This window comes from Cornus florida, unplaced genomic scaffold (assembly GCF_030987335.1).
Source record: "Cornus florida cultivar Cherokee Brave unplaced genomic scaffold, ASM3098733v1 CherokeeBrave_3.0.0_Hap2_Chr11, whole genome shotgun sequence".
In the NCBI taxonomy this organism is placed as follows: Eukaryota; Viridiplantae; Streptophyta; class Magnoliopsida; order Cornales; family Cornaceae; genus Cornus; species Cornus florida.
The window spans coordinates 92,710,030-92,729,793 of record NW_026775581.1 but is presented as its reverse complement, the minus strand read 5'-3'; the positions used below and the strand labels follow the sequence as shown (position 1 = coordinate 92,729,793).

The window sequence follows — 19,764 nt, the reverse complement described above, 5'->3', positions numbered from 1 at the left end:
TTTACTCAACACTTGATTAGGTACACCTAATTAATTGTTCTTAATTTGTACAATGGACTTAGGAACCATTCATAACCCCCTTCTTTTTTTTTTTTTTTTTTTTTTTTTTTTTTTTTTTTTTTTGCGCAAATAACCCAAAAAAAATTCAAACTTTCTATGATCCCACAGGAAAAAAATTTGTAGTTAGATCCAAAATTTGTAATCCAAATAACATTCACTAAGGGCAACCATTATTAAAATTTGAAGCGAGACTATAGACTTCTTCACGTTGTACTTTCTAATTTTAATTAAGTTCGTTAACTAATTTGGGGAAACAACACTGACGTTGTGAATTTAGAACAAAAGATGTATTCGAATGCATGGAATTTGAATATTGGAATTGAAATTGGTCAAATTTAAGAAAATTTTGGTTCAATTTCCTTAGTTGTTTTTCTCTAATTCTTTTAATTTTAATTTTAATGCTCCAATTTTTTGCAATAAAAAATTAAACTAATTTTTTTTTTAATACCAAATCAAATGCATCGATTCAATACTCCCAATTTTTTTGACTCGACATAAAAGCGGTGCAATTACTGGCCTGATTACAAAGTTTAACCACACATTCGTACTAATGAAGAATTAGAACTTTATCAGATTAGAATATTAGACTATTACTTTCAGTCAGCTTCTTTTCCGTTTGGCTAAAAAAAATCGAATTTTAAGATTTTCCAATTAGTCTTGCAAATAACGGTTACGAGAGCAAAGAATGAATTAGTATTTTTTTTTCTTTTCCTACCAGTTACTTCAATCCAAACAGTCCCTTATTTATTTTGTTGTGTCCTTATTAAAAGGAAGCAACTAACATCAATGCGTCGCAATTGCTATCCTAGTTGGGACATGTATAACTTTTTTTTGGTTGAACGCAGTTTTTATTTTTATTTTTATTTTTTGGCAGGTTCAACGTAGTTAGGATATGTCTAACTACATTGTATATGAAGATTAGATAGTTAGATACAAATATATAACTATGTAGTGGCGTTCAATTGTTTCCTGGTGAATATAGAATAGTATACTAACTCTTAATTTTGACCTTAGAATTTAATCCTACGGTATTTAATTAATCACTATTTCATTTTTATATTTAAGGCAATTGCTTTTTTTTTTTTTATTACCATTATATATTATTAATAGCAAATGACAAAACTAGACATGTTTTTAATAGAAACAAATTAAAACCAAATTGTTGAGGATTTCCTTTCTATCCGAATTCTTAAAGCATACCAATTAAAAATAAAAAAATTTAATTATTTCCAATTCCTTTGACCACATCTGAAAAAAATAAAAATAATGAAATTTCCAATCCCATTAACTTTGAATGGTCCATTCCTTTTCTCTTTCATATTTTATATATTGGGTTACATGATTTGATGATACAAATAAACATATTTTGAGAGTACAATATTCCTTTGTAATTGGATTATTCAGTAAGGTAAATTAATTACAAGGTTGAAAATGGGACGATTGTGCGTTAATTTTTCAACTGGTATGTTTTGAGAATTATCTGACTGAACGGATAGGAACGAAGGGAATTGGAAATAATTAATTATTTATTTTTAATTGATATGCTTGGAGAATTCGGATGGAAAGGAATTCGTACACAAGAAAATCTTAACTAATTTGGTTTTAATTTGTTTCTATTAAAAACATATCTAATTTTGTCATTTCCTATTAATAATATATAATGGTAATAAAAAATAATAATAATAAATAAATAAAAGATGAAATTGCCTTAAATATAAAAATAAAAAATTAATTAATTAATTATCATAGGATAAAATTATAAGCTCAAGATTATGCTCTTCAGGGAGCAATTGAACGCCACTGTATAACTATAAATGTGGTATTAATACAAAAAAACAGGAGAGAATAATAGAGAGATAGGATTAGGAAGAGAGAGTGGATAGAGATAAGGTGAGAAAAGTAGAATACGGAGAGTCTCCAATCTCCATAGTGAAATAAAACACATCAAATATTAAAATACCAGAGACAGAGATATTACAGAAGTATATACAGTACAGTAAGAAGGAAAAGGCCGAGACAAAAAGAAAAAGAAAAAAAAAAAGGTGGAAACAAGGTGATGAACTGATGATCAGAATATATAGTTTCCTTTTAATAAATTTTTCTGCTAAATTCATCTCAATTATATGTGTGTGTGTGTGTGTTGTGGTTTTAGCCTATATGCAATTCTTGATGTAGTTTAGATTATATGATATTATAGATATGTTATTTAAAGAGTGTTTTATGGGCACAGATCGTGATGTTCCAAAATAGTCTCCTATAATGGGAGGAAGATCAGGCCGACTCGATCGATTTAGGGACTGGAGACTCGACGTTGATAACATGACGTACGAGGTGAGCCTATTTTTTTTATTTTACCTTGGATCAGTTTTGTTCCAATTATATTTTTGTTAGATGAAAATAGCAAAAAAATAAAAAGAAATTTGATTTTCTTTGGTTAGTATGATTGATTTTTTAAAAAAATTTATAAGAAAATACTCACACAATTCTTATTTTTAGATTAATATCAAGAAAGTTGGTTGAAAATATTTAGAGTAGCTCTATTGTCAGAGCGCTGCAAAAAGTCTAAAGAGGCTTATAAACCACACAATTCTTATTTTTAGAGATTTGAGAGAGAAAATTAATTAAGAATCCTTCGCAATTAAGGATTTTTCTGTCTTCTCTTCACATTCTTTCTTGATCAACCTTCAAAGAATCTGTCTCTTTCTCTTTTGGTTAACCCTAGAAGAATCTATAACTCTCTCTCCACCTGTATTTCATCCTTTGTCATTGATATATCGTGACCTATTTCATTCTATTTGAGATTTTATTTTATTTTTTATTTTATTTATTTATGTTTAGTTCTGTCTTTTCATGTTCCTTGGCGCGGTTCGCGCCGGGGTTCGTTATTTTTATTTTCGGGGAAGACGGCCGGCGTCCCCCGTGAGAGGGTCAACGGGCGCTTCCCCCGGAAGCGGGGTATATATATATATCATATTTTTGAGCTTTGGAATAGCCTCATCTTAAAAATTTTATTCTTCAGACTAAGAGAGAGAAATAGATAGATTGGTTGAGGGTTAACTACGGAAAAAAAAGAGAAAAAAAGTTAATTTGTTTCCCTGCAAAAAATTCTTTCTTAATTAATTCTCTTCCAAATTCACAACTCATATATTTATAGTGAACTCAATTGTTAGCTCTTATTATATAAAATAATTGAATAATAAAATAAATTTGTGTGTTTAGTCAATTGTTGATATTACGTACATATATAATACATATGGCTAAATAATTTGAGGCAAAAAGGACGAAATTGTTGTTAGTGTGCATGCAGTTGTAGTGGTCCATATTGATATTGTGAGTTGTGGGAACAGCAACTGGTTGAGCTTGGAGATAGAATTGGGTATGTGAATACTGGATTGAGAGAACATGAGATACTCTCCTGGCTAAGGAAAACCAAGATGAGAATCATGAAATACCGTTTGCCGCCACCCACAACGATGACCGAAACGGAAAGGAAGTGCAGCATTTGTCAGGTTGATATTTCATAATTAATTACTACCTTCTACTCATTACATAAGTTTCTTTTCTAAATTTTCTTGGTGTTTTGCAATATATATATATATATACAGGAGGAATATGAAGAAGATGATAAAATGGGGAAGCTGGATTGTGGGCACTTGTACCACATTGAATGCATAAAGCGGTGGCTCAAGAACAAAAATATTTGCCCCATCTGTAAAACTCAAGCTGTGCCTAAATAGCTAGGATCTCGTAACTCTTCAAATCTGATGCCAGGTGGTCTCTTGAAAAATGATATATAGTCTAAAAATTGGACATGTTCAGTCTTATTTTTTGTTAGGAAGATCGATGCCATCATATTTAATAATGTTGGCTTTTACTATAGTTTCTGTTTTGTCTTTGAAAGTAGCCCACAGGCTCTTAATACGTATAAATACTCTTTATTTATCAATTGGCTTGTAAACAAAGGTAAAGATAACAGAGCCTGCAAATTACTGTAGGTAATTGAGGTCCCACAAATCATTGGAAGTTCTCTCTCTTGTCCCTCATTTAGCTAATGCATACAATCAAGACATAGTAGTGATTGTATTGAAATAATTTTAAAGCCAAATGATCGTTCAAGCTTAACCATTAATTCCCACACTTTGTGTTTTTTTTTTTTGGTTTGGAATTCAAGCACAATAATACATCATCTATGTATTGTCGATCATGCAAAAAAAAAATTCCTTTATTTTTATTTTATTTTATTGTACTTTAATATGCAATAACTCGATCATCTTATCAAAATGCATGATGTATCATGCATATTTTACTTTTTAACCAATATTTAAACAAGGTGGATACTTAAACAGTAAGTGTTAAAAGCTCGGGAGTTGGGATTTGGTTTTGCATTTCGAAGCCATCCTTGGTTTAATACCTGCTATTAGAATCTTCAGAAGATCAAGAATGAGGAGAGTTGCAGCTGTAGAGCCTCATCCGGAGGTGCATTTATGTTCAATCTAACAACAATGATCAATAAATTAACTTCTCTCTCTCTCTTCTTTTATTACTATTATATATATATATATATATTGACGTTATTGTTAACTTCATATTCTTATATATGCTAACTTAATTTATATACATTAAAGGAATCTATTTTCCATTCAATGTCTGAAGGTGTTAGGTAATGCAACAATGTTTGACTTAGGCCGCCTTCTTATAATGAAGTGGCCCAATAAAATATCAATAAAAATAATGACTACAAATAATAAAAGCTTCAAAAATTATTTATAGACTATTCAATTGGTACCTCCTAAAAGCCGCCAGCGTACTAGCTCTATGCTATCGTTCCAAATAAAAAACCAGAGTGCTATTCCTTGGAAATACGTGTAGCAGCAAACAAAAAAGACCTATCAAAGCATGGGTGATCAAACGGATTGTTTCCTTCAAAGGCCGCTGTCATTATATTCGAGCTAAGAAACAGGTCAACTAAACAAAAATTAGACCAAAATACCTCAGAATCAAAAGCAGCATATGGAATTCAATATAACAGTGTATGTGTGTGAAAACCCGGAACTAAATATATATGTGTGTGCGCGCGCGTATTTGTGTGTACTTTATCAGTCAATAGGCCCAAAATTACAATCCAGAATTCATACAATAGTGTAAATAAACCAAATTTACGTGCCCTAACATAGATTTTGTATTCAAATCTCGGTGCGGAACAGAGATTAGAGATAATGTAAACAAACACAAAATCATCTTTCAAAAAAGATGAAGAGTGTCGGTGTGAAAACCAGAACTACAAATATATATATACGTGTAGACGCAAACATGAATTTATCAATAAATAGACACAAAATTCATATAACTCTGTAAATAAACCAAATTTATGTGCCCTAACATAGATTTTGTATTCAAATCTCTATGCGGAACTGAGATTATAGTAGATCTAAGCAAGCACAAATATATAATCATCATTCAAATAACGTAACGCTAGCATTCGGTGGTGTCGTTTTACAGCTCCACCAATGGGTTCAACTCCAGATCCATGACACCGAGTCAAAATTTGAAACGATATCATGGAGCTTGTAAGCCAGTGGTTTGCAGGAGGAGCCGATTGAATAGCATTTAGATACTTCTTAAAGTTTTTATTGTCTGTAATCTATCATTTTTTTTTTCTTTTAAAACTTAAACACATGTTAATATTTTATTGAGTCACCTCATCATAAGAAGGAAGTATCTTTTCATGCGACCTAAGGCAAGCATTATTCTTCACCTATTGTCCAGATATGACATTCATTTTTTATTTATTTGCTTGTACTTTATCAAGGCTATGGTTGGTAAGCATGAAATTGGAGCATCCGAATTGGAATAGATGAAATTGAAGAAAAGTATCCCAAAAAATTGAACAAAAAATTTCTCAAATTCCATCAATTCCGTCAAACACAGCTTAAATGAAAAGACAAAATCGTAACTAGTGTTTTAATATAAGTACAATTATGTCATTATTTATTATTATATATAAAAATAAAAATAAAAATAAAAATTACAAAGATATACGGAGCATTCCCAGGTCCAACAAAGTGCATGTAACACAAGTTGCAAAACAAAGATAAAAAAAAAAAAAGGAATAATTTCACTGACACCCCCAGTAGTTTGGCAAAATATCACTCTAAAACATCTTTCGAAAATAACTATCACTCACATTACAAACGTTTACTCCGTTTTTCACTCACACCCCAAAAGTTAGTTTACAGGTATGTCAGACCACTTTTTACATATAAAAAGTCATTTTTACCCTTTGACTTTGGTTTGACCCTGACTTTGGTCGACCCTCATTTTTTTAATTTATTTTTTTACAAAATATCAGTATTAAAAGACAATATAGCCCCTTAAAAATTTGTAAATTTACAAATTATAGTATATATACAGGCAGACATATGTATACTGCTATATACACACAGACATATATATATGTATATATATATATACACACACACACACACACACAAGCGCAACACCACCACCAAATACAGTGGCAGAGTCGTCGTTGAATCCGACAACGACCGCTCATTCGCCGTCAAAGTCGATTCTCCCACCTTCCAAACCGATGTTCGAGGATACCCTCTCCCTCGCCGCGACCTCATCTACAAGGTCGCTTGGATCCTCCAATCCTCATCATCAGACCCTTTCCTCGACCTCTCCGACTACCTCCAAACACTAACCCTAACTCTAACCCCCTCTGAATCCTCAGAAGTCCTCAAATCCACAACCCTCGCCCTAGATTTCTTCTGATTCTGCTCCTCATCCATCCCCAAATTCCGCCGATCCGGTTCGATCTGTAAATCCAAGACCCGGATCTGTCTCGCCGGATCTCCAAGACCGAGTCATCTCCCTCTTTGCAAAGCTCATCACAGCCACAGCCGAACCAGTCATCTCCGCTGGATCTGCCGCCGCCGGATCTGTCTCGCCGGCACCATCAACATTCTCACAGCCGTCTTCGCTATTCATCTCCAAGCTCGCCGTTGCCGCTACTCCACCGCCGAGCCGAGCTCTTCACTGCTGAATTGGAGTTGTCAACTCTCCCGCTAATCCACTCGCTACCAAGTCCCGCGAATCCTCCTCCAGTCGCCCCTCACCGGTTCTGTCAAACCGAGATAATCAGTATATATATAGTTCTCACTACCGATTCAGTCCACCGAGCTCGGCTGTAGCCGACGAGCAAGGGGGCTTCGGACTGCGGCCGGCGAGCAAAAGAAGCTCAGCTCGCGCTCTCTCTCTCGGCGACAAGCACTCGTCCTCATCGTCGCCGCCCTAAACCATGTTGCCGCTTCTGTCGCCTGAAGTTTCTGCTGTGAACCACTCCACCGCTTCCAACCCCCGCCTCAACCTCACCTGACAACAAAAATGGATTTGGGTTATGCAACCACAGTCGCCGGCGACACCACCACCACCACCACCATCACCTCATCATCACCGACCACCAACCACCAATCTCTCTATACACTTTCTCTCTCTTCTACAACACACCACCCACTACCAAAAAAGCCTTAACTTTTGGAACCACCACCCACCACCACCACGACGGCCAATAGTTCCATCTACCCAATGCTCATTCGAAGAGGGGTTGACATCGTCGGAGAGATGGGTATAATTGTCGGGGTATAATTGTCTTTTAACTAATTTGATATTTTGAAATAAATGTTATTAAAAAAATAGGGGCAAAGTTGTCTTTCACATGTTTTTAACGGAGACTGTGACGGAAAATCGAAAATAGACCTAAGTAATAGTTATTTTCGAAAGATATTTTAAACTGATATTTGGCCAAACTACTGCTGGGTGTCACTAAAATTATTCCTAAAAAAAATGTCCACAATTTGGCCCAACTAAACAAATTCATAAACGAAGCCCAACACAGCTCAGTCCCATAGCAAAGACGATACAGAGAGAACACAGACACAGTACAGCCTACAGGTAAAACCATCACCTATTCACAGCCATAGGTGGGATTAATCAACAGCCGGCACGGTTATGCTGGTGGATGCGGTGGTGGTGGGATTTGGTTTGTCAGTTGAGGATGGGAGCTTTCACTTAGTTGCAATTTCTTCACCAAAGTGACGATCACTCATTATTTACCCAACGCAAGATTACTCACTCAAGATGATTTCACATGCCAATTCAATCTAAGAAATTGAATTTACTCTTTGCCTCATTTTTTTTCTTTCTAAAAAATTGAACAAAATAATCCAGATTCACCTCATTTTCCACTTTTTCAAGGTTGGGGTGTGTTCATAATTTAATAAAATGAATTACTCCAAATAAATTATTTTTTTATTTTTTTATTTTTCTTTCAGCAAGCATAATCCTAATTTTTTTTTTTCCCGTAAAAATATAAAACTTTGAATATATCCTTGAATTCATTCCAGAGAGCAAAATTCAAATTGAAGAAGAATATGGTAGGAAAACATTGAATTTTGTGATGTTTATAGTTCTCCAATGTTTTAAATTTTTTTTTTTTTTTTTTAGAATATGATAGAGAAATATTGAATTAAATCCTTACTCAAGAAACATATAATTCCTTAACCAAAAACATAAAGTTAGGTTTAATTATATATCGGAAAGAAGAACCCAAAAAAGAAAAAAGTGCATCCCAATATTGAAGGGCATAAGATATTGAGATGCTACAAAAATAAATAAATAAATAAATAAAAAGTGCATCCCAATATTGAAGGGCATAAGATATTCAGATGGTTAATGTAGCACTCGAGGGTCCCCACTTGACGATGCTTCTTCTACAAAGGGTAGGGTTGTACACGTTGCATTCTCGTGATGGCTAGCTGGTTACCATCACGAGAATAAGATGGACACCAATGACAATGCATATTGAGTGCCGATGTGGCGAAGGAATACCCAATCTGCGTCAGTATTTTTTGACAGCTGGCTTCCCTTCCCTCTTTATCAGGTAATTGCTAAAGGCATTCGCAGTGGCCACTGTGGATTTTGATCTTTAAACAATGTCACTTTTAACCCCCCCCTTTTTTTTTTTTTTCTTTCTAGTATCACGTCAGCAATTTCAAAAGTCATGTAAATAATTTTCGCTCTCTAAAAATAGATACTCCATCAAGTTCTTTAAATTTTCACTCTTAAAAAAAAAAAATGACTATATTTCTAACCGCTATGCTCTCAAAAAAATAAAATAAAAAATAAAATATATATATTTTTTAACACATTTTTCTAGTGGCTATATTTCTAACCGCTTTATTCCTAACAATTATATTTGTAACGGTTATATTTCGTGTACTAGAATTTTATTATGTAATGATTTTTTAATATTTAAAATGATGAAATTGTTTCTCAACAGTAATATTTTTCAATCAAACAATATTTTTGCAAATTATTAAACAAGTTAGGATTGATATTATAACTTTAAACAATACATTTTCAGCTACCATGTATTACTTGTGGAATGAGAGGAATGGTAGGCTTCATAGAGATATTTCGAGAACTCCCTCCAATCTTGTTAGAAGTATTGTGTGGGATGTCTTTGATGTTGCTAGTATGTGTCTCCAAGATGTGTTTCTTTGATCTAGGACAATAGAAGTTTGTTTCTATTCTCTTGTTTTTGTTTCAGTGAAGTTCTTCCTCACTTCATGCTTTGTATTTTATTGTTTTAATCTATAAAATTTTTCTTCATTTAGGAAAAAAAAAAAAAAAACATTATCCATTATGAATTTAAAAAAAAAAAATTAAATTAAACAAAACAATTAAAAATAACTTAAATAATACAATATCCTAAATTGGAATAAGAAAATGAATAGATTAAGGATTACAAAATCCTATGGGAACTTTAAGGCGGACCGTGAATGCAAAGATTCCAATATCTCATTTTGTCGTGCAATAATCCAAACTTTTCCCGCTTCCATTGGTGCCGAATTTGGATCTGTTAACATCATGTCATTCTCTTCAACTCTTTATTTCTCTTGAATCTCTAGCTGCCTCGTCTTCTCTTTCTCTGTTTTTCTTACCTCTCGTGCCACTTGGGCATTCTTCATTTTCTCCTGACGACTCTCATAACGGCATTTAAGATCATTAAAATTAGTAACAAATGAATTTCGCAATTCAAATGCTGAATTAATTTTTGCTCGGCACTACTTTACCACTTTTCTTCCTGTTGGTCGTTGTAGTTATTGATATTCTTTCACACCGAGTGAATCATTTTCCCCTATGTGTGGTGATTCTTCAGTTGAAGCTCCATCTGTCGTGACTGCATGACTTGACGGAGTAGATGGTAAATGAGTGTCCAACAGACTCATTAATGTCAAAGTCAAATCTGCTCTTCCTCTTCGGCTGTTTTTTTTTTTTTTTTTTTTTTTTTTTTTCCAACTTGTTCAGCACAATGTGAATGCCATTTATTGTTATGCTTCAAGATCTGCCAACAACTTTCAACTTAAATTCACCAACTGTTTGTCTACAAAACAGGTTTTTAGCTACTATCATCTATACGAAAAAATTAATAAAAAATTAAAACTGGCTGTTTAAAATATTTATGAGTTATTTTTAAACAATAAATAACTCACCATATCATCAGAGCCGAAGCCGCTAGGACGATTCATTTCGATGTTAGTCATGCACCTGAAAAATTTGCTGATTATTTTTTGGATTGTGATCACCCTGTGGGCGGGTGTGCCGTGGGCGGGTATGAGACACTGACAGGCTACCACACTGGCGAGCTGCAGGTGCACAATACCACATCGCCTGGGTAAGGGAAAGGTGAAGTGTTTATATGTTAATGTGTCACTCCAATTGGTATGAGGTCTTTTGGGGTAAGGCCCAAGAGCAAAACCGTGCGGGCTCAGGCCCAAAGCGGACAATATCATACCATGTGGTGAAGTGGGTCGTTACAATAACTCACCATATCATCAGAGCCGAAGCTGTTGGGACGATTCATTTCAATATTAGTCATGCACTCGAAAAATTTGCTGATTTTTTGTTAGATGGTGGACCAACGATTCATCAAAACTCCTGAATTTTGGGAAGTTGGAACACCAATATGTTGTACATAACATTCCAAGATTCGCTCCCATAACTTTTTCTTACTTTAGTCTGTCCCCGTAATCGCATCATAGGTAATGGACATCCACGCCCAACATAAAGCCTCAATTTCGGCCTTAGACCAATTTAAATTTCAGATAATAGGTTGTTTTATCAAAGGTTGTGAGTTACTTGATTGTGGAACACTAGTAACACAATATTGATGAGAAGGTTGGCATGGTTGTTGAGAAGAAAATTAAGATTCTCCTCAATAATAATTAGAATTTAGCTCTAACTATGAAGGCAAGTCAATATTGTTTTCGGGAAATGGCAAAACTCATCAATTGATGAGTTGAAATGGGTGTTGTAATAAAATGGATATTGAGGATATATGGAATCGAAATGAGTTTGAAAATAATATCTAAGATTGAGAAAATAGAAGAAGAAATAACTTGAATGGTTAATAATAGAGATGGGTTAGATGTGATGAATGATGGTAGGAGTTGGGGTATTTATAGAAGAGAAATGATTTTTTAATTTTTAATTTTTGAAAAAAGTTTAAATTTTTTTTTTGATTTTTTAAACTTAAAAAAAAAATTAAAAAAAATTAAAAAAAAAAAAATTATAATTGTTAAGGCACTATTTGTGTCAGCCAAACAGTGCCTTAACGGACAAATGCACTATTTGTGGCAAAAATTTAATAAAGCAAAAAAAGTTTTTAAAATCAATTTTTAAGGGAAAAAAACTTTTAAAAAAAATGGTTTTTTGAAATTTATTTTTGGCCCAAATTAAAAAAAAAATTGGACAAATAGTGCCTAAACAATTTTTATTTATTTATTTTATTTTATTTTATTTATTTTTTAAAAAATGAGCTCAAAATAACCTATTTTTTTTTATTTTTTCAAAAAAAAATCAAGCACGGTTCCTGACCGCTGCAGCCTGAAATTTAAAAACAAAAAAAGCTTTGCCTAAAATGACGGCGTTTTGGCAAAGGAAAAGACAACAATAAAAAAAAAAAAGAAAAAAGAAAAAAGAAAAAAAAATACCCCAATCGGGCTACCGCGAGCCAAATTGCGAGCCTATGTGGGCCTACCGAGAGCCCTCTGCGGGCGCGTTTGGGCTGTTCTTCGCGGAAAGAGCCGTTTGGCTAACCCAATGCGGATCTCTAATAATAGATATGACAGGATTATCAACAATTCTATAAAGGTTTCTTCCTTCCTCACCAATAACCAATGAACATGGCCTAGACATCTATCAAACCTAATTGCCCCACATTACAACATCTCAAGCCTACCACTACCTAACCTCAATACCACCTGTTACCTAAGTATCGACTCTAGAGGGGGGTGAATAAAGTTTATGGCAAAAAAATGGTCAATTTTTTGTTTTAATAGTTTTGCAAATTCTAATAAACACCTTATAACAATTCTGCAATAATCAAGATATAGACATAATCAATTAATAGCACAATTGTAAAAGAGATAAGGGAAGAGAAATTGCAAACAATAATACGGCGACTTTTACGAAGTTCAGAAACTCCAACTTTTTTGCTCAAGACCCCTCTTGAGACTTCTCAATCCACAATGGCTTCTCCTTATGGGTGGAGAGCAAACCGATACAAGAAGCACACTGCTTCTCCTTCTTCTTGCTAAGAAAAAATCATCTTTTAGACTTTTACTGGATAACACCAATCCTTGGGTCACACCAACTCTTACAATTGATTGAAGATATAAATTTGTTGTACAAGAATATATCTCTCAAAGATTGATATGAAAATTGAAGCTCACAACTAGAGTATAAATTAATACAAATGAAGCTCAATACTCTATGAATGATATGTATGAGAGATGATAAGAAGATGAAGAACAAAAGCCCTTTGATGCTTAAGAATGTTTCTCTATTTCTTTCCAATACCCACCCATAATGTCCAAACATTGGGTACTTATAGCTCATTTGAAGATTATAGCCGTTTGGGGGCATTGTGGTAAGTTTATATGAAGTCAAGTGGTCAATATATTGTTGGTATACTTTCTGCAGACCATCTGATCGATTACATAAGTAATTTTATCGATTACATCAGAGTAATTTGATCGGTTAGATGAATTATCTGATAGTTTACTTCATATCCAAATCTCATCTTGATCGGATACATGCTTCATCTGATCGGTCACTTGGACTCATCTGATCGGTTAGATCAGTGAACTACTTGGTTACACGATAAATTGCATAACAGATGTTTGTACACTGTTTTGTTCATTTGATTGATTAGATAACCCTTTATTAATTTTATATGTTAATTTACTTTAAGTTTACAATGTAAATAAAGAAGTACCCCCCATTTGGATTCAATAAAAAATAGAAGAAAATTAAAATCTAATTAAATCAAAATATATAAATTTAGTTTTAGTACAAAGTAGGGTTCCCAACAGTTTAGTTGAAAAATGATTCTTCGTGTAGACTAATGTAAAATTGATAATAAAATCTCATAAAATCAGATTTGGCTAATTAATATGTAATGAGTAAATACCGAAAAAAGTTATTTTGAAAATATCTTTATTTCAAAAATTCATTTTTTCCATACTTAGCCAAAATATATATATATATATATATATATATAGTTTTTCATGAGAGATGCGCGGGTCGTAAAGTTTTTTACCAAGACATGGTAACAAAGGCTTTATGAATGAAAAAATAAGTTTAATACCTTAGACTCTACTTTATAGAGACCAAAATAAATCATATGATTGATGTGCATGGTCCTAACATTTCTACCTTAAGTATTAAGTTCTTTCAAAACTTATGCAAGCTTGAACTAATTCCTTCTTTAGTAAAGACTCCATATGCCAATTATATATGTGAATGATGAATGATATGCGTGGTCATATAGAGATAAGTTTTAAATGGATTTATAAATACTTTGACAATAAATCCTAAACACTCACCAAGCTATCTACCCCTTTTTTCAAGCTTTATCCATGATCATTTAGGTTTTGAGGTATTCTTACTTTCTTCCTTTCTTTGAATTGTTTGCTTGCTTGTTGTAGTTCAAGTTATCTTTAGATGAATTTGCATTTAACTCTTTACAACTTCACGTCTTCTTTGTATCCATTACTTTCCATTGATGTGATATTGAATAATGAAATACTTTGAATGATTTTTGTTACTTCATTGAAGTCATTCTTGGAATATGAATCATCTATAACACTCAATGTAAACATTAGTCCATAAACATCATTAATGGTAGACGGTTCAGTTCTTTAAGGTTCCAGCCGGAACTCGAACCAAAATCGTTCACAATGGTTCCTTAAAAAGGGAACCGGAACCGTATAGTATGAAACCGAACCGGAACCGAACCGGAGAACTGGTTAGGTTCCGGTTTGGTTCCATGAAAACCGTTAATTGTTTGGTTTTATTTCCACAGATCGGCGAAGTTTGAGATGGTGTGTAATAATGCAAGCCGCAATACAGATTATAGAAAAGAGGATGAGGAGTAAGGATGAAAGCTGAATCGATCAAGTATAAAGGATCTGAAGATGAGAAGATCTGAAGATAAGAGTAGAGGATCTGATCACCTGAAGATTTGAAGAGGATCTGAAGATGAAATCTGTATCGACTGAGGCGTCGACTGCTGAGGGCGATGAGGATTTGAGGAAGCTTGAGATTCAGTGACTGGGGAGGCAAAGGTTAGCTTGAGATGAGGACTTGGGACTGGGGAGGCAAGGGTTAGCTTGAGATAGGGACTGGGCGATGAAGGTATTACGGAGGCGAGGGTCGTTAGCTTGAGCCTCGAAAGTTGAGATAATTTGGGCATGTCACGTTAATCTTTCAACTTTTGACTTTTTTTGTCATTTCACAAAATAATATTTTTTAAATAATATTTAAAATGCCTCAGTAAAGATAATTTGAGCATGTCATGTCAAGTGGGAGTTATTTACACTAAATCAATACTTTGAGGATATTCATAGTATAAACATAGTGAATGAGTTTTTGGGTAAGATATTACACGAAAAAAACATCTTTATATATATACACAATAATTATTTAAAGCTCTATTTAAAAAAAAAAAAAAAATTGCAAAAATGAAACTTATAATTCTCACTCTGTACTACTCTTTTTATCCCTCTTCCTTCTCACTGTTGCTCTCTCTCCCAAATCTCTCTCCTTTGGCTATTACTGTAGTATATTAATATTATATGATGTATTTTATAGAAAATGATGATTCAAATTCAAGGAGATAGTCACGGTAAGACACCATCATATAAATACTTTTAAAATTATAAATGGAATTTATTAAAGAGACAAAATTAACCAAAAAAAACAAAGCCCAAAGACAAAAATAATACAGGATGCCAACAGAAAGCCCAACCCAACCCAAACCCAAAACAAGAACAACAGAAAACTAACAAAACAAGCAGTAAAGACGAGCTAATTTCTAGGAAAACAAAAACACCTCACTCTTAGTATGTCTTTTTTTTCCTAGTTGGTACTCACACACATTACTTCTACTGAGGTCCGATCTCCATTTGAAGAGTAGGGGCCTTGTACCGCTAGGTCACAAGTCTATTGGTCTCACTCTCAATATGTCATTTATATATACACTCACATAGTTTTAAATTTTTTTATATTTATTTCTTTTTTCTAATTGTGTAGATACGAATAAAATGACACATGAGAGGATTTAAATTTACACCAGAGACAAGCCTTTTTATTGGTATAATTAACTCTTTTTTTTGTTTTTTTTTTTTTTCCGGGTATAATTAACTTTTGAATATAAGAAGAAACATACTTAAATTTAGGGTAAAGTGGAACAAAAGCTTATGGCATTGTTTAAACCCCCCTCAACTATGTCTAAATTTGTAAATAACCTCCCTGAACTATGTTTTGTGCATAAAACCTCCTGAACTAGCACATTTATTGCAAAATGCCCCATTATCTTACATATTTTTCATTAAATAACCATAATACCCTTTCTTATTGAATTACACTTGATATATTTTTTTTGTTAAAATAAATTATAAAAAAAATTCATACTAATTTGATGAAATATTCTCCATCAAATTTGCATAAGTTTGCCTTTAATTTTTTAAATTAATTATTTAAATAAAAATCTTAAATAGAAAATTTTGAAACAATTTAAGTAATTTCTTAAATTTCATGAATATATTGCATTAAAAAGAAGATATTTTTTATTTGCCTAATTTATTAATTTTTCATCAATATTGTTTGAAAAAAAAGATATTTTTTTATACTAAATTTTTTAAAAGTGAGTATAATAAGTTAATCATTTTAGAAAATGATAGCTACAAATTTATTTATTTATTTCCATTTTTATAATCAATTGATACTAATTATAAAATTAAGGTAAATGGTATAATTAATATTTAAATAAGAAAAAATTTAATAAAAAACAATTTAATAAGAAATGACAAATTTAATAACAAATCGTAAAATAGTCTTTTGTGATGTGTTTGTCCTTAATTGTAACAAATCAATAATTTAGGGGGCAATCTTTAGTCCAGGGGGGTTAGTTACAAAAAGTCAATAATTTAGGAGGATTTTTGCACTTTACTCTTAAATTTATTGTCCTAATTAGGGGTAGCAAACAGGTGGTTTGGTCCGGGTCAAATATGGGCGGGTTAAATATGGGTTAAATTAAACCCATTTGTAAAGAGTTGAATATTGGTTGGGTCAAAATAGACCGGGTCAACTCGTCATGACCCATCAACCCGTTTTAAGGAAAAAAAATGTTGTTATTTTGAATAATCTCATTATTATATTTTTTATTTTAGAGTGATAAAAAACTTTTAAAAATATATATGTATAATAGTAAATCCTCCAACTTCTTTTGAAAATTCTTTAAATTAATATTATTTTATTTTATGACTAGCCTTGCATGAAGGTAAGGTATATATATATATATTATAGGGTAAAGTGCAATAAACCTCCCTCAACTATACCTCAAGTGTAACTAACCCCCCTCAACTACAAATAACCCCCCTCAACTATGGTCTTGGTGCAGTCTTAGGACAGAGAAGGTTTTTCCGGTCATCTCTTATCACCGGAATTGGAAAAGTCTATTTTACCCCTCTTATAAAAAAGGTGCCACTTCACAATAAAAACGCCACCGTTTCCTTCAGCAACTTAAATGAAATTCTTCATTCTCTTTCTTTCTTTTTAAAGAGAAATTATTGCCCAACTCCTCCAATTTATTCTTCTGATCCTCAACACCATCACCATTGAGAGAATTATTTGCGCAATCGAGAGAAGAAGGTAGAGATCGAGAAGAGTTACCTGACTTAAGCGACGGGTAATTATGAGTATCCAAAACAGCAGAACCGCAATTGCCTGGAACCATGAGACGATGCAGGCCCAGAAATTTGGTCGTTGCGAATTTCAGAGTCGAGCGAGGGGTAATCCAAAACCCTAGCTGCAGCGGCGGCATTCAAGCACTTACTGTCGGATTCATGCAAATGCAAAGATTCGCGATTGAATCCACCGGATTCCGGCGATGGAACGTTCAAGAACTTAGAAACATCGGAGTAGTGATCCTGCGAAAATCCTGACGACGGAGAATTAGAAAGATTGAAAGTGGGATCGGCAGAAATTGGATGGCTAGGATTAAGGGTAGCGGAGTGATTATTGGAACCCTAGGAAAGGCGTGGCTGGGAAGGGTAGAGATATTCGACGGTGACCTAGTATATCCCATGGACGGCGACCGTCCTCCACAGCTTGCTGGGTCGCTACAGTAGCAACCCCATCCTCCAACATATAGCAACCCAAAGGTCGCTACCATCCACGGCGAGAACCAGGTCACAAAAACGACTCGGTCATATTCTTTCACGGCGACACAAAAATCTTCGTGGTGTTCCGATCAAGGCTGTCGCCGAAGTTCATGGTGTAGACGTCGTTCTCAGTTTGGTGTAAAGATGAAACTCTGCCTTTTGGTCTTCAATGGAGATAGAGAAGAGAGAGAAAATTGGGTGAAAAGGAATTAGGGATAAGAGTTGAATGGTTATTTAATTTAAATATGGTACTCAGGGACTCAATTTAACGGCCAAAAAATTTGCCGGTGGTAGGATTAGGTAAATTGCCACCAAACCCCTAAGTTGAGGGGGGTTAAATGTAACTTTAGAAATTCAAGGGGGTTTTACGCTCGTTGGGGTACAGTTGAAGAGGGGTTTGTTGCACTTTACCCTATATTATATGAAACCATTTGTTAATCTTTTATAGAATAAATAATTAAATGAATACATACTAATACATTGTATATGTGTTGTGGATGTAGCAGAGTAATTGTATATATATTGTGAATGTAGCATAGTAATACTATTGTAATTTTAGAGATAGAAAGAGGATGATGCGAGAGAATCTTAGAGAGATGATTTTAGAGAGAAAGAGAGAGTGGGAGAGACATAGAGAATTTGGGATTATGTGACAGAATTTTAGAGTGGAAGAAGAGGTGAATTTGAATCAAATAGAGGAAGTGAAACTAGGTCTCTCATGTAATGGGTGAAATATGGATCAAAATGAATAATTCATATTCAACTCTTTTAACCTTCTATAAAAATAGATTGAATATGAGTCACTCATTTTAATTCATATTTTAAAATAATTCACCCATATTTATTTTAAAACAAATAATATGGACGAATTAGTGAATCGTGACACATTTTGCCACCCCTCAGTCATAATAAAGTTTCAGACGATGCCAACAAAAACGAAATTACACTTGGTGCATCCATATATAAAAATGACAGTATGAACCGTCCATGGCACTCATTCGAGAATAGGAACTGTCACTTTGTACATAATCGTGTTAAAAAGTACAACATCTATCTTTCATGGACGAGATCATTTAATTGTCATGTTTTTATGTCATAACATGTCGTGATTGTTAACACGTGCGAAGAGCACGAGTGGATTTGCACCTAATTAATACACTAATATATATTTAACATCTGCATATGGTATACCATGCAAGTGGATTAATTAAGAAACTTGAATCAGTCATGTAGTGTATCAGCATGCAACTAATATAGACACTTTTAATGTGTTCATTATGCGTCTTTCTCATCTTTTTAACTTCTTAATCAACTTGAAGCTTATCATGATGACGGACATCAGATTCCAAAAGCCTGGAAACAATAATTAACTCCAACTCTCTTAATTATATACCTAATGTTACAAATTTACAATTAATTATCAATAGCAAGCAATGCATATGCATATGCGTAATACAGGGCATGTTTGGTTGCAGTGATGACTGTTGCAATTGTGGAGAGTGTTCTACGAGGATAACAAACCCTGCAGACTTTGAAAAGCTGTTGGGATGTTGCATCATTCAGAGATCCAAACAAGAATTTATGGGAGACTTTATAAGGTGTACAAATATTAGTAACTAAGCTGCCTCGTTGAAATTCATCAAGAAAGCTAATTATAGTATAATATATGTTATGAGAAAGTATTCAATATCCTAAGGCCTAAGGTACTTATACATGGTAGAGAGTCATGAAAACTCTCATATTTTTCTTAATAATAATAAATAAATCAAATGAAGGAAGTTTTAAGTACTGTAACTATAAATTTTATGGAGAGTTCAATCCTAATTCAAGATGAACGATGGCGGCATACTTAACACATGCAAGTCATATGAAAAGTGGTATTTTTAGTGGTGGACAGGTGAGTAACGCGTAA

General features: G+C 33.4%; 1 protein-coding gene across 1 annotated transcript; it reads left to right on the top strand.

The window, feature by feature from the left end:
- The first annotated feature begins 2,319 nt into the window (after positions 1–2,319).
- Positions 2,320–3,797, top strand: LOC132281551 (E3 ubiquitin-protein ligase MBR1-like). Its single transcript, XM_059783244.1, has 3 exons — positions 2,320–2,391; positions 3,408–3,569; positions 3,666–3,797. Exons 1-3 carry the CDS (start codon positions 2,320–2,322, stop codon positions 3,795–3,797), a joined length of 366 nt encoding a protein of 121 aa, XP_059639227.1.
- The last annotated feature ends 15,967 nt before the right edge of the window (positions 3,798–19,764 follow it).